Here is a 16,436-nt window from a genome sequence, read left to right as displayed (position 1 = left end):
ACCTTCCTCCTCCCACTTTCCTCCTCCATCCTCCGTCTCCCTCCATCTTGTTACACAGCAGTAGAGCAGTAGATAAGCGCAGCATCTGGTATGAGTCCTCCCTCCACAGGCAGTGAAGTGTGTCTCTCAGCTCAGAAGGGCAGTACAGTGGACCCTTGACTTACAGACGGCTTGACTTATAGACTTTTTGAGTTACAGACTTCTCTGGCCGCAAAATTTAGGTTTGACTTGCAGCCTGAGAATTGACTTACAGACCAGAAAAAAACCAAAATGGAACAAAAACGGCCTGTTACGGGATTAATCGGTTTTCAATGCACTGTAGGTCAATGGAGACTTGACCTACAGACTTTTTGACTTGAGAACCGCCTTCCAATATGTATTAAGTTCTCAAGTCAAGACCCCACTGTAGATCCTAAACCCAAAAATCTAGTGATTGCATCAGCCCCAGTGTCTCCCTTTATCTCTGACGGGGGGATCTGCTGGAGTTCAGACCTGTTTTGCTTCGACTGAACGTGTCACATAGTTTGGCCCTTGAACTGAGTCATATCAAAAACATTTGGTTGTACAGAGTGAGCCGTTGCATTGACTGCTTTGTATGAGGCACTGAACCTATCTCAGGCGTCTGGGCAGCCAGGGCACCTTAAGATCCTGGAGTTGCCCTTCCCACTCATGCCAGTTTTGGGATCTTTCTGTACAGAAAGGTTCATAAGACTGCTTCTTGTTCCAGTTGAGCTTTGCTTCAGCAGCACAAGGTATTCTTGAGCTCTGATGTGTTCCTGTATACATCAGTTAACTCTGACTTCTGCTTGTTCATATATATTGATTCTGCTACCTAGTTTGTCCTTTGATCCCAGCTTGCTGTTTGGCCAGAATTGCTGGCTTTGTTCTCTGCAGCCAGATGCCTAAACCACTGAGCTATCTGGAGGTTTTTAGCACTCTTGTTTCTCATTCCAGACAACCATTAATATATTGGGTTTTGCATTAGGAAATAATATCTGTAGCATTACTGGTCCTGGCTGAGGTAATGTGAAATAAAAGCTGGAAACAAATAGGGTTTATCACAAATCTTTTCCACCAATGGAAACTGCATTAGCATGCTGTCAAGGGCTTTAAGAGTATTTCGAATTTGTGTATAAATGCGTGGGATTTTAATCAAAGGTGAATGGATCTGGCACTTTGTCTACAGAGAGCATCAAATATCACACAGATTCATGACAAGCAGGTTATGGACTAGGTAAAGCAGACATTTTGGTCAGAAATAAAATGGCAGCTGGAGCCGATGGTATCCATGCCCAAGTAATACTGGTTTTGTCCCTATCTTTCTACTTAATTAGAGTAACAGCTCTGAAGCATTGCAGTTCCTTAGAATCTAACTGAAATCATGGATATTGTCTCATCTTTGCTCACCTTGGGGGTCAGTATAATCCCCTAACAAAATAAAAATTTCATGCCTTCAAGTCGATTCGGACTTATGGCAAGTTTCAGTGCTAAGTCTAAAAAAGGAAAAAAAATCCTGCTGACGTACTGTCTCTCCATGAAAGCACGAACCAAAGCTTTCATGGAGAGACAGTACCTATGTCAGCAGGATTCTTTTCCTTTTTAGACTTAGCACTGAAACTGTTAGAAACGCAACTATGGAGGGAGGCAGAACGATGCAACCCTTCAAGTATGATCTTTTCTAAGGCTTGTATGGGGCGAGCAAAGGAATATGGCTACAGCAATGTTGGAGGTATCTATGGAGGTAGGAAATGACAGCCATGGGCAGATTGCTAACTTATCCCCGAAGGCAGGGCGGAGCTTTGCAGATAATGATGGATGTCTCTAGATGTTCCATTTTAGATACATGATCCGATGAAGGAAGAAAGGGGAGGTTGCCTTTTAGATCACGGGCTTTTTAATACATCAGCAAGTTTGATTTTCTCCCCTCTTGATTATAATTGCCAAATTACCGGTACCCACCTGCCCTCAAATTCAGCTGCATCTGGTGTTTCTCCTCATCCACCGTTCTCTTGTATTACTCTGTATGCCTTGTAATCAACGTATATCATATATTTAATATTTATTTTATGCATTTCTTGCAGTGGTTCCCAATCTTGGATAACCCAGGTTTTCTGGGACTGCAGTTCCAAGAAGCCTTCATCACCAGGGTTTCCGGGAGATGCAGTCCAAGAACACCTTGATTGCCCAAGGTTGGGAATCATTGATGTATGTACTTTTCCATACTGTTCAAAGTTTTTCAGTTTTTGTGGTGAGCCCGGTACCCACCCACACACCCCAAGTCCATGACATAAACATTATAAATGTCAGTTGCAATGAGTTCAAATATAAACTTGTCTCTTCTTAATGATTCCCTTGTGGATTTACTTTCCCTAAATAAGGTTTTCCTTCCAATCCGAGTGATTCTAAACTTAGTGTATCACCGTAATAGCACTGAAACAACTTTCATAGGTCTTCTTTCCACAGCACTATGGGGGGTGTTGAAGCTGACCAAACGGATGGGACTGTCCCATCCAAGATTCAACTTGCTTAGTGATGTGATTAACAAGGTTTAGCCCTCTCTGGGGCTTGAATTTGGGCCCCATACTCTCACATGCCACCTGCCCGAATCTAAATGTTGTTAATATGATAGATATTCTCCACCTTTTCAGTAAATTTTGGTGAAGTGGCCTTGATGAATTATATCAACACAATGATGTGTCATTGATAATTGAAACCACGTTAATTAGTCTGAGTTTGGAACCTGGATGCTACCCTTGGTCCAGGTTAATGTAGAGAAAGCCCCTAATAAATGCATATTTTGTTTGTATAGTATAAACCACATTGATGGTTCGGGTATTATTCATGCTCTAAGTCAACTGGCCTCAGCTTTTTTTGCCCATGGCCATAAACTCAATACGAAAGAAATATAGACCAAATCAGGATTGTATAAGTCACATAACGAACCTCATAAGGTGGTATATGAAGAATTGTTTCCAGTCTGTGGCCCTCTTCAAATGTGCCAATGCCCCCTATTAAGTATGGCTGCTGTTATACCTAATAATTCATTGGCGAATTGTTAAAATTATTTTTCAAATTCAACATTTGACTTCAGACCCCTGTTGTTTATACAAGTGAGTATGACTCTTAGTACCTGGCATTAATATTATCTTGTAAGGCTTAAACATACTTGCCAGTAGCTCCTTATGGGGAGAATCACATGCTTGCTATCTAAAACTGTGCATACGACTGCAGGCGGTCCTGGAGAAGTGTTCACTGGATAGCATAATCAAAAATTCTCTATTAGCACTGCCTAAGAGCCATATCTTTCTCCTGTGAATGACAAATTGATGTACTTAAACTCTTTAACTAGCATTGGCAGCTAAATCCAACTTTCCTTTCCTTCCATTCTGCCCTATGGCTTCCTTCCTAATTCTGTCTATTATTTGCTCCCAGGATCTTTCTTTTCAAAACGTTTCATCCTTGAATTTTAATGATGGATTAGAATTAACACCCCCCCCAAAAAGTATTGAATTTATATACTGTAAGTGAACTTGCTAGTTCTAGACACACACTATGGATTATCACTATATGCTTAGTGCTATTTCTGCTGTTCAGTAATTGCAGTTAAGTCTGTCTCTTTAGGTGGGACTTGGAATATTAAAATGCTCAGTACATTTTCATTAAGGTCAGCCTGGGTTAATAGTTTCAGTAGAAGCCAGAAATAGTTCCTAAATTGCCTTAGTCCAGAGCGTGGTAGCAAATACAGTTAAAGACATGGAGCTAGTTGATCTGTGGTAATACTTTTACAGATGGTTAAAGGAACCGTGGGATGACAGCAATCCAATGGAAGTCCAAACAGAAATGAGCCAGGGCATCTTACTGAAGATGGAGGAAATAATATGCAACTACTGTAGAAACTTAAAATGAATGTTCAGAATGCACAGGATAAGTTGCTGCATATTCTCAGTTCTAGTGTATGTATGAATCAAAGACATTAGCATAGGCTACATAGAAGTACAGTGGTGCCCCGCTAGACAATTACCTCGCAAAACGGTTTATTCGCTAGACAATGAGTTTTTGCGATCACTATAGCGCTTCGCAAAATGGTGTTTCCTATGGGTGATTTTCGCTGGACGATGTTTCAGTCTGTGCTTCGCAAGATGGGTTTTTTGGGGGGACCGTTTTTCGCAAGACGATGATTTTGAGAGCTAGATCCGTAACTCACAAAACGGGTGTTTTCGGGACCGTTTTTCGCAAGACAGCGATTTTGACAGCTGATCCGCACTTCGCAAAACGGTTTTCCTATGGGCAATTTTCCCAAAACGATGACAATTTTTCCCCATTGGAACACATTAAATAAATTTCAATGCATTCCAATGGGGGAAACCGCATTTCGCAAGACGATGTTTTCGCAAAACAGCGATTTTCGTGGAACAAATTAACATAGTCTTGTGGGGCACCACTGTATAGTTGGTCGGTTGGCTTAGTTATATAGAGTACCTTGATTCTGATCTTCTGTGCATTTGTTGAATATGTTAATATTTCTCACGCTCAATACCCTGTTGCCTCAGTTTGTACAATTAAGAATCTGCTTGACATCCAGACGCTTGGTTATGTAACAGATATGTTGGCTTTACTGAAACATTCAGTGAAGGAGTGTTAGCAGGAGGTAAGCTTCTGACAGGATTTTCCTCCCACCCCTGAGATTTCCAGGTTAGCAAAATGTCTTCAGTTCCTTCCTGTGAAATTGTGTTCATAATTCCTTAGATGTTGTACAGGAGCTGATGCCATTTTTGTCAGGACTCCTGATCAGCTCTTACTGTCCTTCCCTTCTGCTGTGCAAGCAAACAATGAATGTTAATCAGATTGCCTGAGCATTGGTCATTATGGGCCATTACTTGGCCATTAAGAACAGAATAGCAAACAGTGAAGGCTGTCTTGGCTATAATTTTGTGAACTCATTTAGCTAATAATCAGGGATTTTTTGACTGAGGGGAAGGGGGGACTCTTCCTGTACTGTGGGATTCCGTTTGTTATACTATTACATTAAATCACAGAATGTTTTGAATTTGTGATTATGTTACTTGTCTTCCCTGCCTCTAAGCTTTAGAAGAGAACCATTTTTGCCCTTCCCACAATTTCCTGTGTGGAATTCAAGTCTGAAGTCCTGCACTGTTTGTGCCTGAAGTCTTATGTTTGCCCATTTCTTTTGGTTGACTCTTTGCTGCTCTTATGAATTTCAGACTCTTGCACTGATCGGGTTTCAAATGGTTTGTTATCATTTCATGTAGGGCGTCTGAAACTGACTAGTATAACAGCCTGAAATTGACAAGAGTAACAAAGAGGTAGAATTGTGCTATGGGAGAATATGAATTTAAATCACAAGCAGTGCAGGACTGCCAGACTTAATCTTGCCCTGGAAATCCGCGCGAGAGGCAACCAACAACTGTGCTTATTATTTCTCGCTACTGGTGTTCCAGGAAATCTCCCAGTCTCCACAGGGATTCAAGAAGGAATCCCTGATAAGCCAAAATGTCAAAGGTAGCCAATAAAATATGTGATTGAATATTCATTACATCATTAGGAAGAGACAGAACCTACCACGTTCCTCTACCTTTTAATTTAATTCATGAAAAGGGGTGGAGTTTTTCGTCAGTCTAGTACATTGCCCATAATGAGTGAATTGTCACTTCACACTGACGTGTTCCACAGTGCACATCAGTTTATATGTTGCTGTTAGTAAGGGCAAGGCTTGGTTTGCATTCTCTTTTATGCATCTGTTTGGATTACATTATCACGCGGAGACTGTGGATTGTTTCGGCCCCAGGGGCCACGCTGGCCCTTCAGTTAGTTTGATGTGTGCCACAGCTCACCATCTCCATTCCTTTAATCCCGCCCTCTGCCAGTCTCCCATTCTCCTTTTATGGTTCATTGTAAAGCTGGTGGGCTGTTTAAAGTGTTGCACAAGATTAGGAAAGGGAGTAGTTTTCCAAAGTTCTCTATAATGTACAAAAACCTACACATATACTACATGGATATAGTAGCCTGCTGTAGTTTGTAGAAGTTTTTCCTATTTCATATTGAATTTTAATATTTTTTGATCAGCTGTGCAGAGGTGATCTAGCGCTATACTAGTATATCAATGTAGTGATCAGGTGATCTAGTGCTAAACCTGATAGTTTGTTTTTTTTAAAAAAGAAAGGAATACTTCGGAATGATTAGGGAGAAAGATTTTCAAGTACTGTAGGTGTTCCTACTGTCCAAAACATCACGCTCAGCTTACTATGTCACCAGAACATCACCCACAGTCACAAGCACCTCCTTTTGGAGAATGAAACAACTAATCACATAGGGAAGAATCTGTTTAATTTGTTCCACCTTGAAAAAAGGAGAAGGCCCCAGCAGCAGAGAGCAAAAAAGGCAGGATTGATTCAAATTGGCCTTTGTGATCGGTTAAAAAGTGAATTCCTCCATTTTACACCCCTAGCAAGTTTCACAGTAGATGGCATTGTTTTGCAGCCTAAGTTGGGATGGTCAGGGAGTAGGAGGGGCTGAACAAAGAGGATGATAGTATGGGGAATGTCTGAGGGCGGAGTGTGAAAGAAAAATAGGCAAAGAGGAAGACTGCATATAATCAGCTACTGGTCAGGAAAGCTGGTGTCCTCATATTGATGGACATCAACCAACCTGCTCTCTGGATTTGGGCATCTGATTGCATAAAATGGCTATGCAGCATTTTCTCATGGAGTTCTATTTTACAGCTTTGCACTTGAGATTGCTCTCTTGTTCTTTCCAGAAACCCTTAATATTTCTCTCTCTTTTTCTGCAGGAGTTATATATACAGCTGATATCCTGGATCGAGAGACAACTCAGTCCTATTGGCTAACCGTGTATGCAACAGATCGTGGTGTCGTTCCACTTTATACCACAATCGAAGTCTATGTGGAGGTGGAAGATGTGAATGACAATGCCCCATTGACTTCTGAGCCCATTTATTATCCATCAGTTTTGGAAAACTCCCCTAAGGATGTATCAGTTATTCAGATACAGGCTCAAGATCCTGATTCCAGCACTAACGAAAAGTTGACCTACAGGATTACCAGTGGAAACCCCCAGAATTTTTTCATCATCAATACCAAAACAGGTAATGCAATATCTTTTACTTTGTATGTTAATAATAACTGATATGTTCATGTTATCTTCAGTTTTCAGATGACCTCTTAAGTCATTATATCTGATAAACACAGTACTTGCTCCCCACAGTTTGCGAACTGGGAGCCAAATTTGTTAATATATGCTGAGTTCTCTCAGACACAAATTTGGTCATCATGATTCAGTATTATATGTGCAATGATGATACTATGACTCATGCTAACCAGGTTCTCATCTTAATCAGGATCTGAAATCTGGGTTTGCAAAAGATGGTGAAAAAAGAACCTGGTTAAGAATATCCATGGTTAGTTTCATTGTAAGTCGGATACTAAATTGAGGTAAATGCTGGTATCAAGATAAAAGGAGGAAGAAATTTTGCCAATGATATTTTTATCATTTTTTTTCCAAAGCAGAGAGCTACCGTTTTCTTTATACTTGACCTTAAACTCATCTTCCCACTGTTGGGGTTCCTCTTTACCATGTGTTTTAACAATTTTTCAGATTTGCCAATTAATGTTACCAGATTAATAGGCAGATATTAGCAAGATTTAGGAAACATCTGTTATATATCAGTTCATGAGGAAATCTGTCAACTAATGTGGCAATTGAGGATTGTGTGGGATGTTTTTTGAGAGCGGGAAGATTGTCAGGTCTATCATTTGAGAGATAGTTCAGTGCTGTCTTTGTGCTGCTACATCTACTGCCTATACTGTACTACAAGTAGTACGAGACAGAATATCTCTGATAGGACCTTTATGACACAGGGATAATATGCCCTCGGGATTCTTGCTGTACCCAATTCAGTAGACAAAGGATGATTGATATCTGGGGACTATTGTTTAACATTAAATCAACTGTTGTAAACAGTTTATACAAGAGTAAGAAATGAAAGAGGAAACCCCATAAATCGCTCTGTTTCTAATCTTATAACATACTTTCCCTCTCCTAGATAAAGATAATCAGTGGGTGCTCTGCTTTTAATTAATTCAATTTTTATATTTTTCAAAACTGTACTTTAATATTTTATCTTCCGTGCTTTTATCTGTACTTTAGAAGAAACCTGCGGTAAGAGTCCCAGTTTTGAAAGAAGGCAGGATATGAATCAGTGATTTTAAAATGTTAGTCAATATATTTTAAACCAATAACTGGAATATAACGATGAGAGGGGAGAATGCTTTGGGTTATGTTTGAATCCACATATTGCTACAAGAATCTAAGGGTCGTGTTGGTTTGAACTGGAATTCACAAGGGCAGTTCCTCAAGAGTCCTTAATTACTAGAGGACAGAGGTTCTGAGTGAGTAATGCTGTCCATGGATATGACTTTCATTCTGTCTGTGCCTGTGTATTACAGGTCTTCAGCTTGGTTGTTTATTTTCTCAAAAATAACTAAGTTCAGGATGACACTGGTTCACCTTCATGAAGTATTCATTAAGCTGGAGTTCTCTAATGGTTCCAGTAATTGGTAGGCTCGAGTTCTATAATAGTTTCTATAATGCACTGGAGTTTTAAAAATTGCCGTGACATGATCCATAACAGGCTATTACCTTTCCATCCGGAGTTGTTTCTAGAAGAGGTTTAGTTTAGGGGCAGGGAATGGTAGAAGAAGGTAAATAAAACAAATGATGGAGTTATATACATAAAAACAAATTGATTGAGGCCATAAATTTACTGTTTTATTTCCCATATATGGATGCTAATTCCCCAGCAAAGCATAGAAGTAATTTATTGTCTTGATTTATTGCATTTTTGTGCTCTGAGGGTAGCAGTGAATTTTAATTCAAACCATTACACACTTTTTAAAATGTCATTCAAAAGATTGGTACACCATGCAAGGTGCAAGAACCAACTCCAACTGTATTGCCATGTGATACAGATGATTAAAAAGTGTGTTTTTCTATTCTTGGTAACTAGCATTTACAGGCAAATTATCAGGTATCAAGAGTCAATTAATGGGATGAAATCCTATAAATTGAAACTCCATATAAATAAGATGGAATTGATGATGGATACTGAATACTTTCATCTCTCCCTATTCTTTTGGAAGTCAAGTCAAAATTTGGTCGTCAATTTATTTGTATACTCATGATTATTAGCTTTAAATGCTGTCTTTTTGATATTATTTATTTATTTATTTATTTATTTATTTATTTATTTATTTATTTATTGGACTTATATACCGCCCCATAGCGCTACAAGCACTCTCCGGGCGGTTTACTATTTTTAATTATACAGGCTACACATTGCCCCCCCAGCAAGCTGGGTACTCATTTTACCGACCTCGGAAGGATGGAAGGCTAAGTCAACCTTGAGCCGGCTACCTGGGATTTGAACCCCAGGTCGTGAGCACAGTTTTAGCTGCAGTACAGCGTTTTAACCACTTGAAAGAGAAAGCCTGGGTAAAATATTTTAAGTAAATAAATACATTTATTAAATAAATCTGTTTTTTGTTGGAGCTGCTAGTGATTACTATTTCTGCTACTGGCTTTGTGGTTGTTATGGGAACAAAATACAACAACACAATAAATGAACAAATAATCAGATCAATACAGGCAGAGATCTGAATGACATGCAGGTGGGTAAATGCCCTAAGCCTCATTCACAGGTTTGCATTATTGGGTAGTCTTGGATTTCCTGATAATGCATTTTGTTCTGTTTTTAATGATCTGGTGATGTGATGGTTGAAGGCCAAATCACAGCCAAGGAACTAAATCACTCAAATGATCAGTTTAACATATTTATTTAAGATTGAAGTAGAAAGGAAATTCAGTTGCTTAAAAAACTCTCCTCAGACTGAAGAAGCTACAGTGGGGTCTCGACTTACGAACTTAATCCGTATTGGAAGGCAGTTCTCAGGTCGAAAAGTTCGTAAGTCGAATCTGCATTTCCCATAGGAATGCATTGAAAACCATTTAATCCGTATCTGCTCTTTTCGTCCATAGAAACTAATGGGAAGCTGCTATTCCGCCTTCTGCCACTAGAGGGGGATTTTTTCTTTTTTTCTTTTAACCTAAGATGACTTAGCTTTTAAAAAAAGGGGAAAAAAGAGTTTGTAACTCGAATCTAAGTTCGTAAGTCGAGTCCATATATTCCTATGAGAGCGGTTCGTAAGTCGAAACGTTCGTATGTCGAGCCGTTCGTAAGTCGAGACCCCACTGTACTTGAATGGGTAGCGAAACATTTCAACCTAACAAGAAAGAAGTCCAGTTCTCATGACTCAACTTCCAGATAACCTCACCTGTAATAATAATTGTGAGCAAACATATCTTGAGGTAACTGACTTACCAAAATCTTGTGAATAAACTCATGGAGCAGTTTTCAGGTGCCAGGGAAATTTCAACCTCCATGGAACAGCTTAGGCTGAGGTATTGTTGTTAGGCATAAAGCTGGAGTGGCCACATGAAATGCATGATAGAAAATAAGTTCCTTTTAATAATCAGGGTAGAAAAAGACATTTCAAGCAGGGGTAGCTTCTCAAGCTTGTCTTCTTCCCGAGAAGGACATCCATTTCTTTCCTTCTTTTTAACAAATAATGGTGAGCCTCTGGCAGGATGGGTTGTCCTGCAGAATGAAATTCAAACTCAGAGTTTTATGGATATATTTTTTTAAATTATAGAAGTCTTGGGAGATCGTTGGATCATTTTGGACATTCATCAAGTCCTTCTAGGTTTGCTGTAAAGAGAAAGAATGATAGAAAATATTTTCCCCTTTGAAAGGAAACCCGTATTTTCAGGACTGCTGGTGTTCTGTAGCATTGAGACACCTCTTATTCACGGTGACCCTAAGAATGAGCGCTCTCCATAAGTAATGTCCTCTCCTCAGCTGTCCTGCTCAGCTCTGGCAGACTCAAACCTGTGGCTTCCTTTAAAGAGCCAGCCCATATTTTATCTTCCCCTTGTCCTGCTGCCTTCCACCTCTGCCATCCTTATTGTCTTTTCCAAATAATCCTGCCTTCTCATGATGTGCCCAAAGTAGGACAGTCTCAGTTTCAACATTTTTGCCTCCCGGGAATGTTCGGGCATGATTTGAAATAGCACCCACTTGTTTGTCTTTCTGGCAGTCCAGGGTATCTGCAAAGCTTTCCTCCACCACCACTTTTCAGACGAATCAATCATGTTAAAAAAGCAATATTTTACACAGAGATATTGTGTGTATCTTGCAGAGCTCCTTCAAGGAGAGGTGCTTTGCCTTCCTCTCACACAGAGAGGGTCAGGAGTTTCATGGGGCTTGAAAATTCCTCATCAAATTGTCTTATTGTGTCACAGCTGTCTGAGCCAATGTGAAGGAGGAATTTAGCAAGCTTCCTTCGTTCTCCTCGTTTCATATGATGGATGTGGTCACATAATTCTTATTAGAAGCAGAAAACCTGAAACAAATTTCTCGCCTATTTCCTGCTAACCTACTACTCACAGTGCTTCCCTTTTTTAATGGCAAACATACTTATGCATTGGTTAAAGCGACTAACAAGACAGAAAAAAATTGCAATTTGCTAGATGTTTTGGCTCCTGCCTTCTTGAGTTGCTCTGAATACTCTAAAAGTACTCTGTCCAATGTAGCAGTTATACAACACAGAAGATGAAGCATTCAATGGTGGAATATAAATATAAATCTAGAAGCTCTTCTGAAGTATGTGTACTTGTTCCCTGTGTCCTATATAACTCATCTTGAAAATAATACACATTTATTCAGGGTAACAAAAGGTCATGGAAACAATGTCTGCGTTTCTGACCAAATAGGTAGATAGGTAGGTAAGTACTGTAGACACAAATATATTAATCTGTTTCACTTACTTTGAACACAGTAAACAATGTTCTCTTGATGTTTATGTCTTCTGCTCTCCTAGCTCTTTTAAATAAAAAAAAAAGTTTTGAGGATTGCGGCTTAATCATCGTCATCATCATGAGGGGGAAGATTGCTATGCCATTTCACATTTTCTCTGCAATCTGCCTTGGAACCCATAAGCAAGTTCAAACATGTTTATGAGTAATCTGGCCTTTCTCACTAGATTACTCATAAACATTTCCAAACCCACCCATAAACTCAGACATAAGTTGCAGAATAAAAGATGGCATGTTATAGAAATCGTCCTCCTAATCATCATCATAATCATCTTAGAACTGCAGAACTTGAAGGGACCCTATGGGTCATTGAGTCCAATCTCTGTCAAAGAGGCAGAGTGGAGAATTGAGCTCCCAACGCTTGGCTCCATGGCCAGATACAAAAATCACAGTTCTTTTATGCTTTGCACTGAACTTGAATGACATCCCACACACCTTTAAATATTTTATTAAGCCTCTTTGTAAACCAGAGAGTGCTTTAGCACTATAGGGTGATATTTAAGTCGAAACAACAATATATTGGGACAGTAGAAACTGTGCTGAATTGAAGCCTTTGTTTGTCTGCCTTGGTACTGTTTGGACTTACTGGCAGCGGTTTTCTAGGGCTAAAAATCAAGGTGGGGGAAAATCTTTCCTGTCCCGCTTGGAGATAACTGGAGCTTCTATATGCACCCCATGTGCTTTCTCGTTGCACTGTCACCCTTGCATTTACTTTGAGTACACTAGGACGACCACCTTATCCGCAGGATCAGGATCAGTTGATTTACTTATCCATGGTCTGAAAATATTAAAAGAAAAAAATGTGTGTGTCTGTGTGTGTGTCTGTGTGTGTGCGTGCGTGCACACACACACAAAACAGTGAAGTTACTATAACTAGCCTCTAGAGGGAGTCATAGAGTGCACAGCATTCGTTAGAGAAATAGATTTCCTTGATGTCATTAGCAGAACTGGCTATGATATAGAGCCAGAGACCATACTGTGTATAGCATTCGCTATTCAAGTTGCCTTCCTTATTTTCTAGTTTCACTGGGGAACCAATCCCCCACAGATATGTGGTTCCTATTGTATATTGATTTCCAGAGCTTAGAATGTTTTAAAAAAATTACAGCAGGAATCTTGTTGGTGCCCACAGAAGAGCTGTGTTACTTATTTACTTATTCATTTATTTATTAGATTTTTATCCTGCCCATCTAGACCAAGAGTCTACTTGCTATGGCTAATTGTGATTAATAGACGAGTTGCCAGGCTTCTTTTGGTCACATGCTTGGTTCTGGCCTGTGCCCCAGTTCTTCTGCAATTAGCCATGGCACATTACACAGTCTCTTCAGGAACACCAGCATAATTCCACCTAGTGTCACCATAGTAGTTACTCATTACTTTTCTGCATAACATAGGGACATACTGCTACTTTTAACAGTAATGCAACCCACTTTTTTCAAACACAAGTAATTTATACTTTGGTTGTTGTGGGTTTTCCGGCCTCCTTATTTATACTTTGTCAGCTTTGCTTCTTCCTTCCTTCCTTCCTTCCTTCCTTCCTTCCTTCCTTCTGTGAGGTGGCTAGGGACTCTTTCTGTTCCGATTTTCACTGGGCAATAGGAATCCCTCTGCCACTCCAAATTATAATGTTTCCTGCCAAAGAACAGGGCAACGTGAGGGGTAGCCATCCACACTTCCTCTAATGCCTAGCACATCCAGTTAAATAAGCAAGAGGACACTATAGGCCACTACCTGGTAGATGGCTGGGTCGCAGCAAATAAAATTATTTTTGGAGCAAAGGACAATATCCCTCTGCTGTTGTGGCTGACTCAGCATCCTTATATTCCAGTTAAAGACAGAATACTCCCAGCCAATCCACCTTACATGAGAAAAAGGAACCGGTCCTGAGCAACCGAACAACTTAAAACAGCAAGTGATTTTCGTGGCTGGTGTAGTGATAACAATTTCTGTTGCGAGTTACTTTGGCAGGGTAACACGTCTGGCCACGTTGACATCACGGTTTGAAGAGAAGCTGCACTAAAGGGAACCTTTTCCAGCTACACATGTACTTGAAGGAAATGTTTTCTTAAATAGCCCTACTAAATTCTCCCTCCCTCCCTCCCTCCACATCCTCAAGACTGAGGGAGACAAAGAGAGCAAATGTTGAAGACAGTACTCTTTATTATTTCAGGCAGTGGGTCTTTCTCTGCCAGGGCCTGAGGAAACCTCTTTGTCTTTCTGCTGCAGTGGATTTTAATCTAGGTCAGCTCAAAAGGGAGCTCCCAATCTATCAGAAAACGGGCCTGATTGCTGTCCTGGGCTAGAAAATGGCTAAACATAAGGGAAAGTGGCAGAATTGTTCAGATCTCTTGCCCCAAGATTTTCTGATAACTGGAGGCCTAAATACTAAGGTCCATACCAAAGTAGACACACTGAATCAGTTGCCATGTGGTACATTTTTTAAAAAAGAGAGGTAGGAAACAGCTGGGACAAAAATTGTCCCAGTAAATATGCTGTATTTTGCTGTTCGTGCTGGATTTTTTGGTCGCAGTCAGTGTAATTCGTTAGTATAAAAAATATCCTGTGATCCTTTTTTAGGTGTTGTGGTGGTGGCAGTTCCGAAGCCAGAAAGCAGAATTAGTGTGTTGTGGTTGTTACTAGCTTAGCATTTCAGCACCAGAGCAGGGTTGTTATTAGGTTAGTATTTGTAACACCTGAAAGAACTGGGCATGTTTAGCCAGGAGAAAAGAGGATATGATAGCACTTTTCACATACTTGAAAGATAGTCATAAAGAAGAGGGGCAGGATCTGTTCTTGATCATCCCAGGGAGCAGGACATGTACTAATAGGCTCAAGCTACCGGAAGCCAGATTTCGGCTGAATATCAGGAAAACTTCTTAATGGTTAGAGCGGTATGACAATGGGGCCAATTATCTCAGGAGGTGGTGAACGCCTTAATGCTGGAGGTGTTCAAGAGACGTGGTGGCGCTTCGGGTTAAACCACAGAAGCCTCTGTTGCAAGGTCAGAAGACCAGCGGTTGTAAGATCAAATCCATGAGACGGAGTGAGCTCCCATTGTGTCCCAGCTCCCGCCAACCTAGCAGTTTCAAAAGCATGTACAGTGGACCCTCGACTAACGGAATTAATCCATCTTGGAATGGTGGCTGCAGGTCAAAAAGTCTGTAGGTCGAGGCTCCATTGACCTACAATGCATTGAAAACCAATTAATCCGTAACTGGCCGTTTTTGTTCCATTTTGTTTTTTTTCCCCTGGTCTGTAGGTCCATTCTCCGGCTGCAAGTCGAACCTAAATTTTGTGGCCAGAGAAATCTGTAACTCGAAAGGTCTGTAAGTGGAGCTGTCTGTAAGTCGAGGGTCTACTGTAAAAATGCAAGCAGATGAATAGGTACCACCACTGTGGGAAGGTAACAGCGTTCCGTGTCTGGTTGCGCTGGCCACGTGACCACGGAAACTGTCTACGGGCAAAACGCTGGCCGTATGGTTTGGAAACGGGGATGAGCACCACCCCCTAGAGTCGGACACGACTGAACTAAATGTCAAAGGGAACCTTTACCTTTACCTTATTCAAGAGAAAATTGGACAATCATCTGTTAGATCTACTTTAATTTGGATTTATCCGTTGAACAGAGGATTGGACTCAATGGCCTTCCAACTCAGTTATTCGATGAGTCTGTGATGTTACTTGTAGGATGTTTTGGAAGCGGACAGTTGTGTGAACAACAGTTGTTGGCCTCATTCTAGTACAGCATTAGAATTCTCATTGAGTTCAGGAAGTGCACAAGCTGGGAATGCCATCTCTACCTCGGGCCCTACTTCTTCTGCTAACCCTCAATAATTTAGAATTCCCATGGAGAATTTAAAAAAAAATACTCCTGTAGTCTCTTTACATTTTAAAAATTAATCTGTTAAAGAGAAGCCTGAGATTTCTACAGGTGGTTTGTTTGTTTTGGATTTTTATGTATCATGAATTTTAACTCTATGCCAAAATAATGCCAGTATTCATGTGGTTCAGGCCTCCAGGGGAGAAAGCCTGGAAAATAGCTCTTGTTTCACATTACTTCTTTATTGCCTATAACACTACCCGCTCCAAGCAGCTGGCACAAATGATAGACCTCTGCCTGTAAGATGCTGCTTTTGTAAGTCTGCAGGGGGAGTCATATTTCAGCTCTTCACCCTTTTACTCTGTCTGTCTGAAGTCAAAACCAGTACGGTGTAATGGATAGAGCGTTGTACTAGAACTCAAGAGACCTGGGTTCAAATTCCTGCCCAGCTGTGGAAAATCACAGAGAGAGGGTAGCCCCCTTGAACACCTCACATAGCTCTAAAATCCCACTAGGGCTGACAGTAAATTGAAAGTTATTTGATGGCACATAACAACAGCAGCTTTTTAGAAGTGAATTCCAGTGTTACGTGCTTGGGTTATAATTATTATCTAGTTCCGAACAGGCCAAAAATAGCTTCTTTTACTCT

General features: G+C 40.4%; 1 protein-coding gene across 8 annotated transcripts in view; it reads left to right on the top strand.

Moving 5' to 3' along the window:
* Positions 1-16,436, top strand: part of FAT3 (FAT atypical cadherin 3) — a 529,225-nt gene that overhangs the window by 262,828 nt on the left and 249,961 nt on the right. For all 8 annotated transcript variants that reach the window (XM_072993570.2, XM_072993569.2, XM_072993567.2 and 5 more), the window contains exon 4: positions 6,809-7,123. In XM_072993570.2, the coding sequence (XP_072849671.2) occupies positions 6,809-7,123 (315 nt within the window). The remainder of the gene's footprint in view (positions 1-6,808; positions 7,124-16,436) is intronic.

Source organism: Pogona vitticeps, chromosome 3, assembly GCF_051106095.1.
Source record: "Pogona vitticeps strain Pit_001003342236 chromosome 3, PviZW2.1, whole genome shotgun sequence".
Classification (NCBI taxonomy): Eukaryota; Metazoa; Chordata; class Lepidosauria; order Squamata; family Agamidae; genus Pogona; species Pogona vitticeps.
This window is presented reverse-complemented; position numbering and strand designations above follow the sequence as displayed.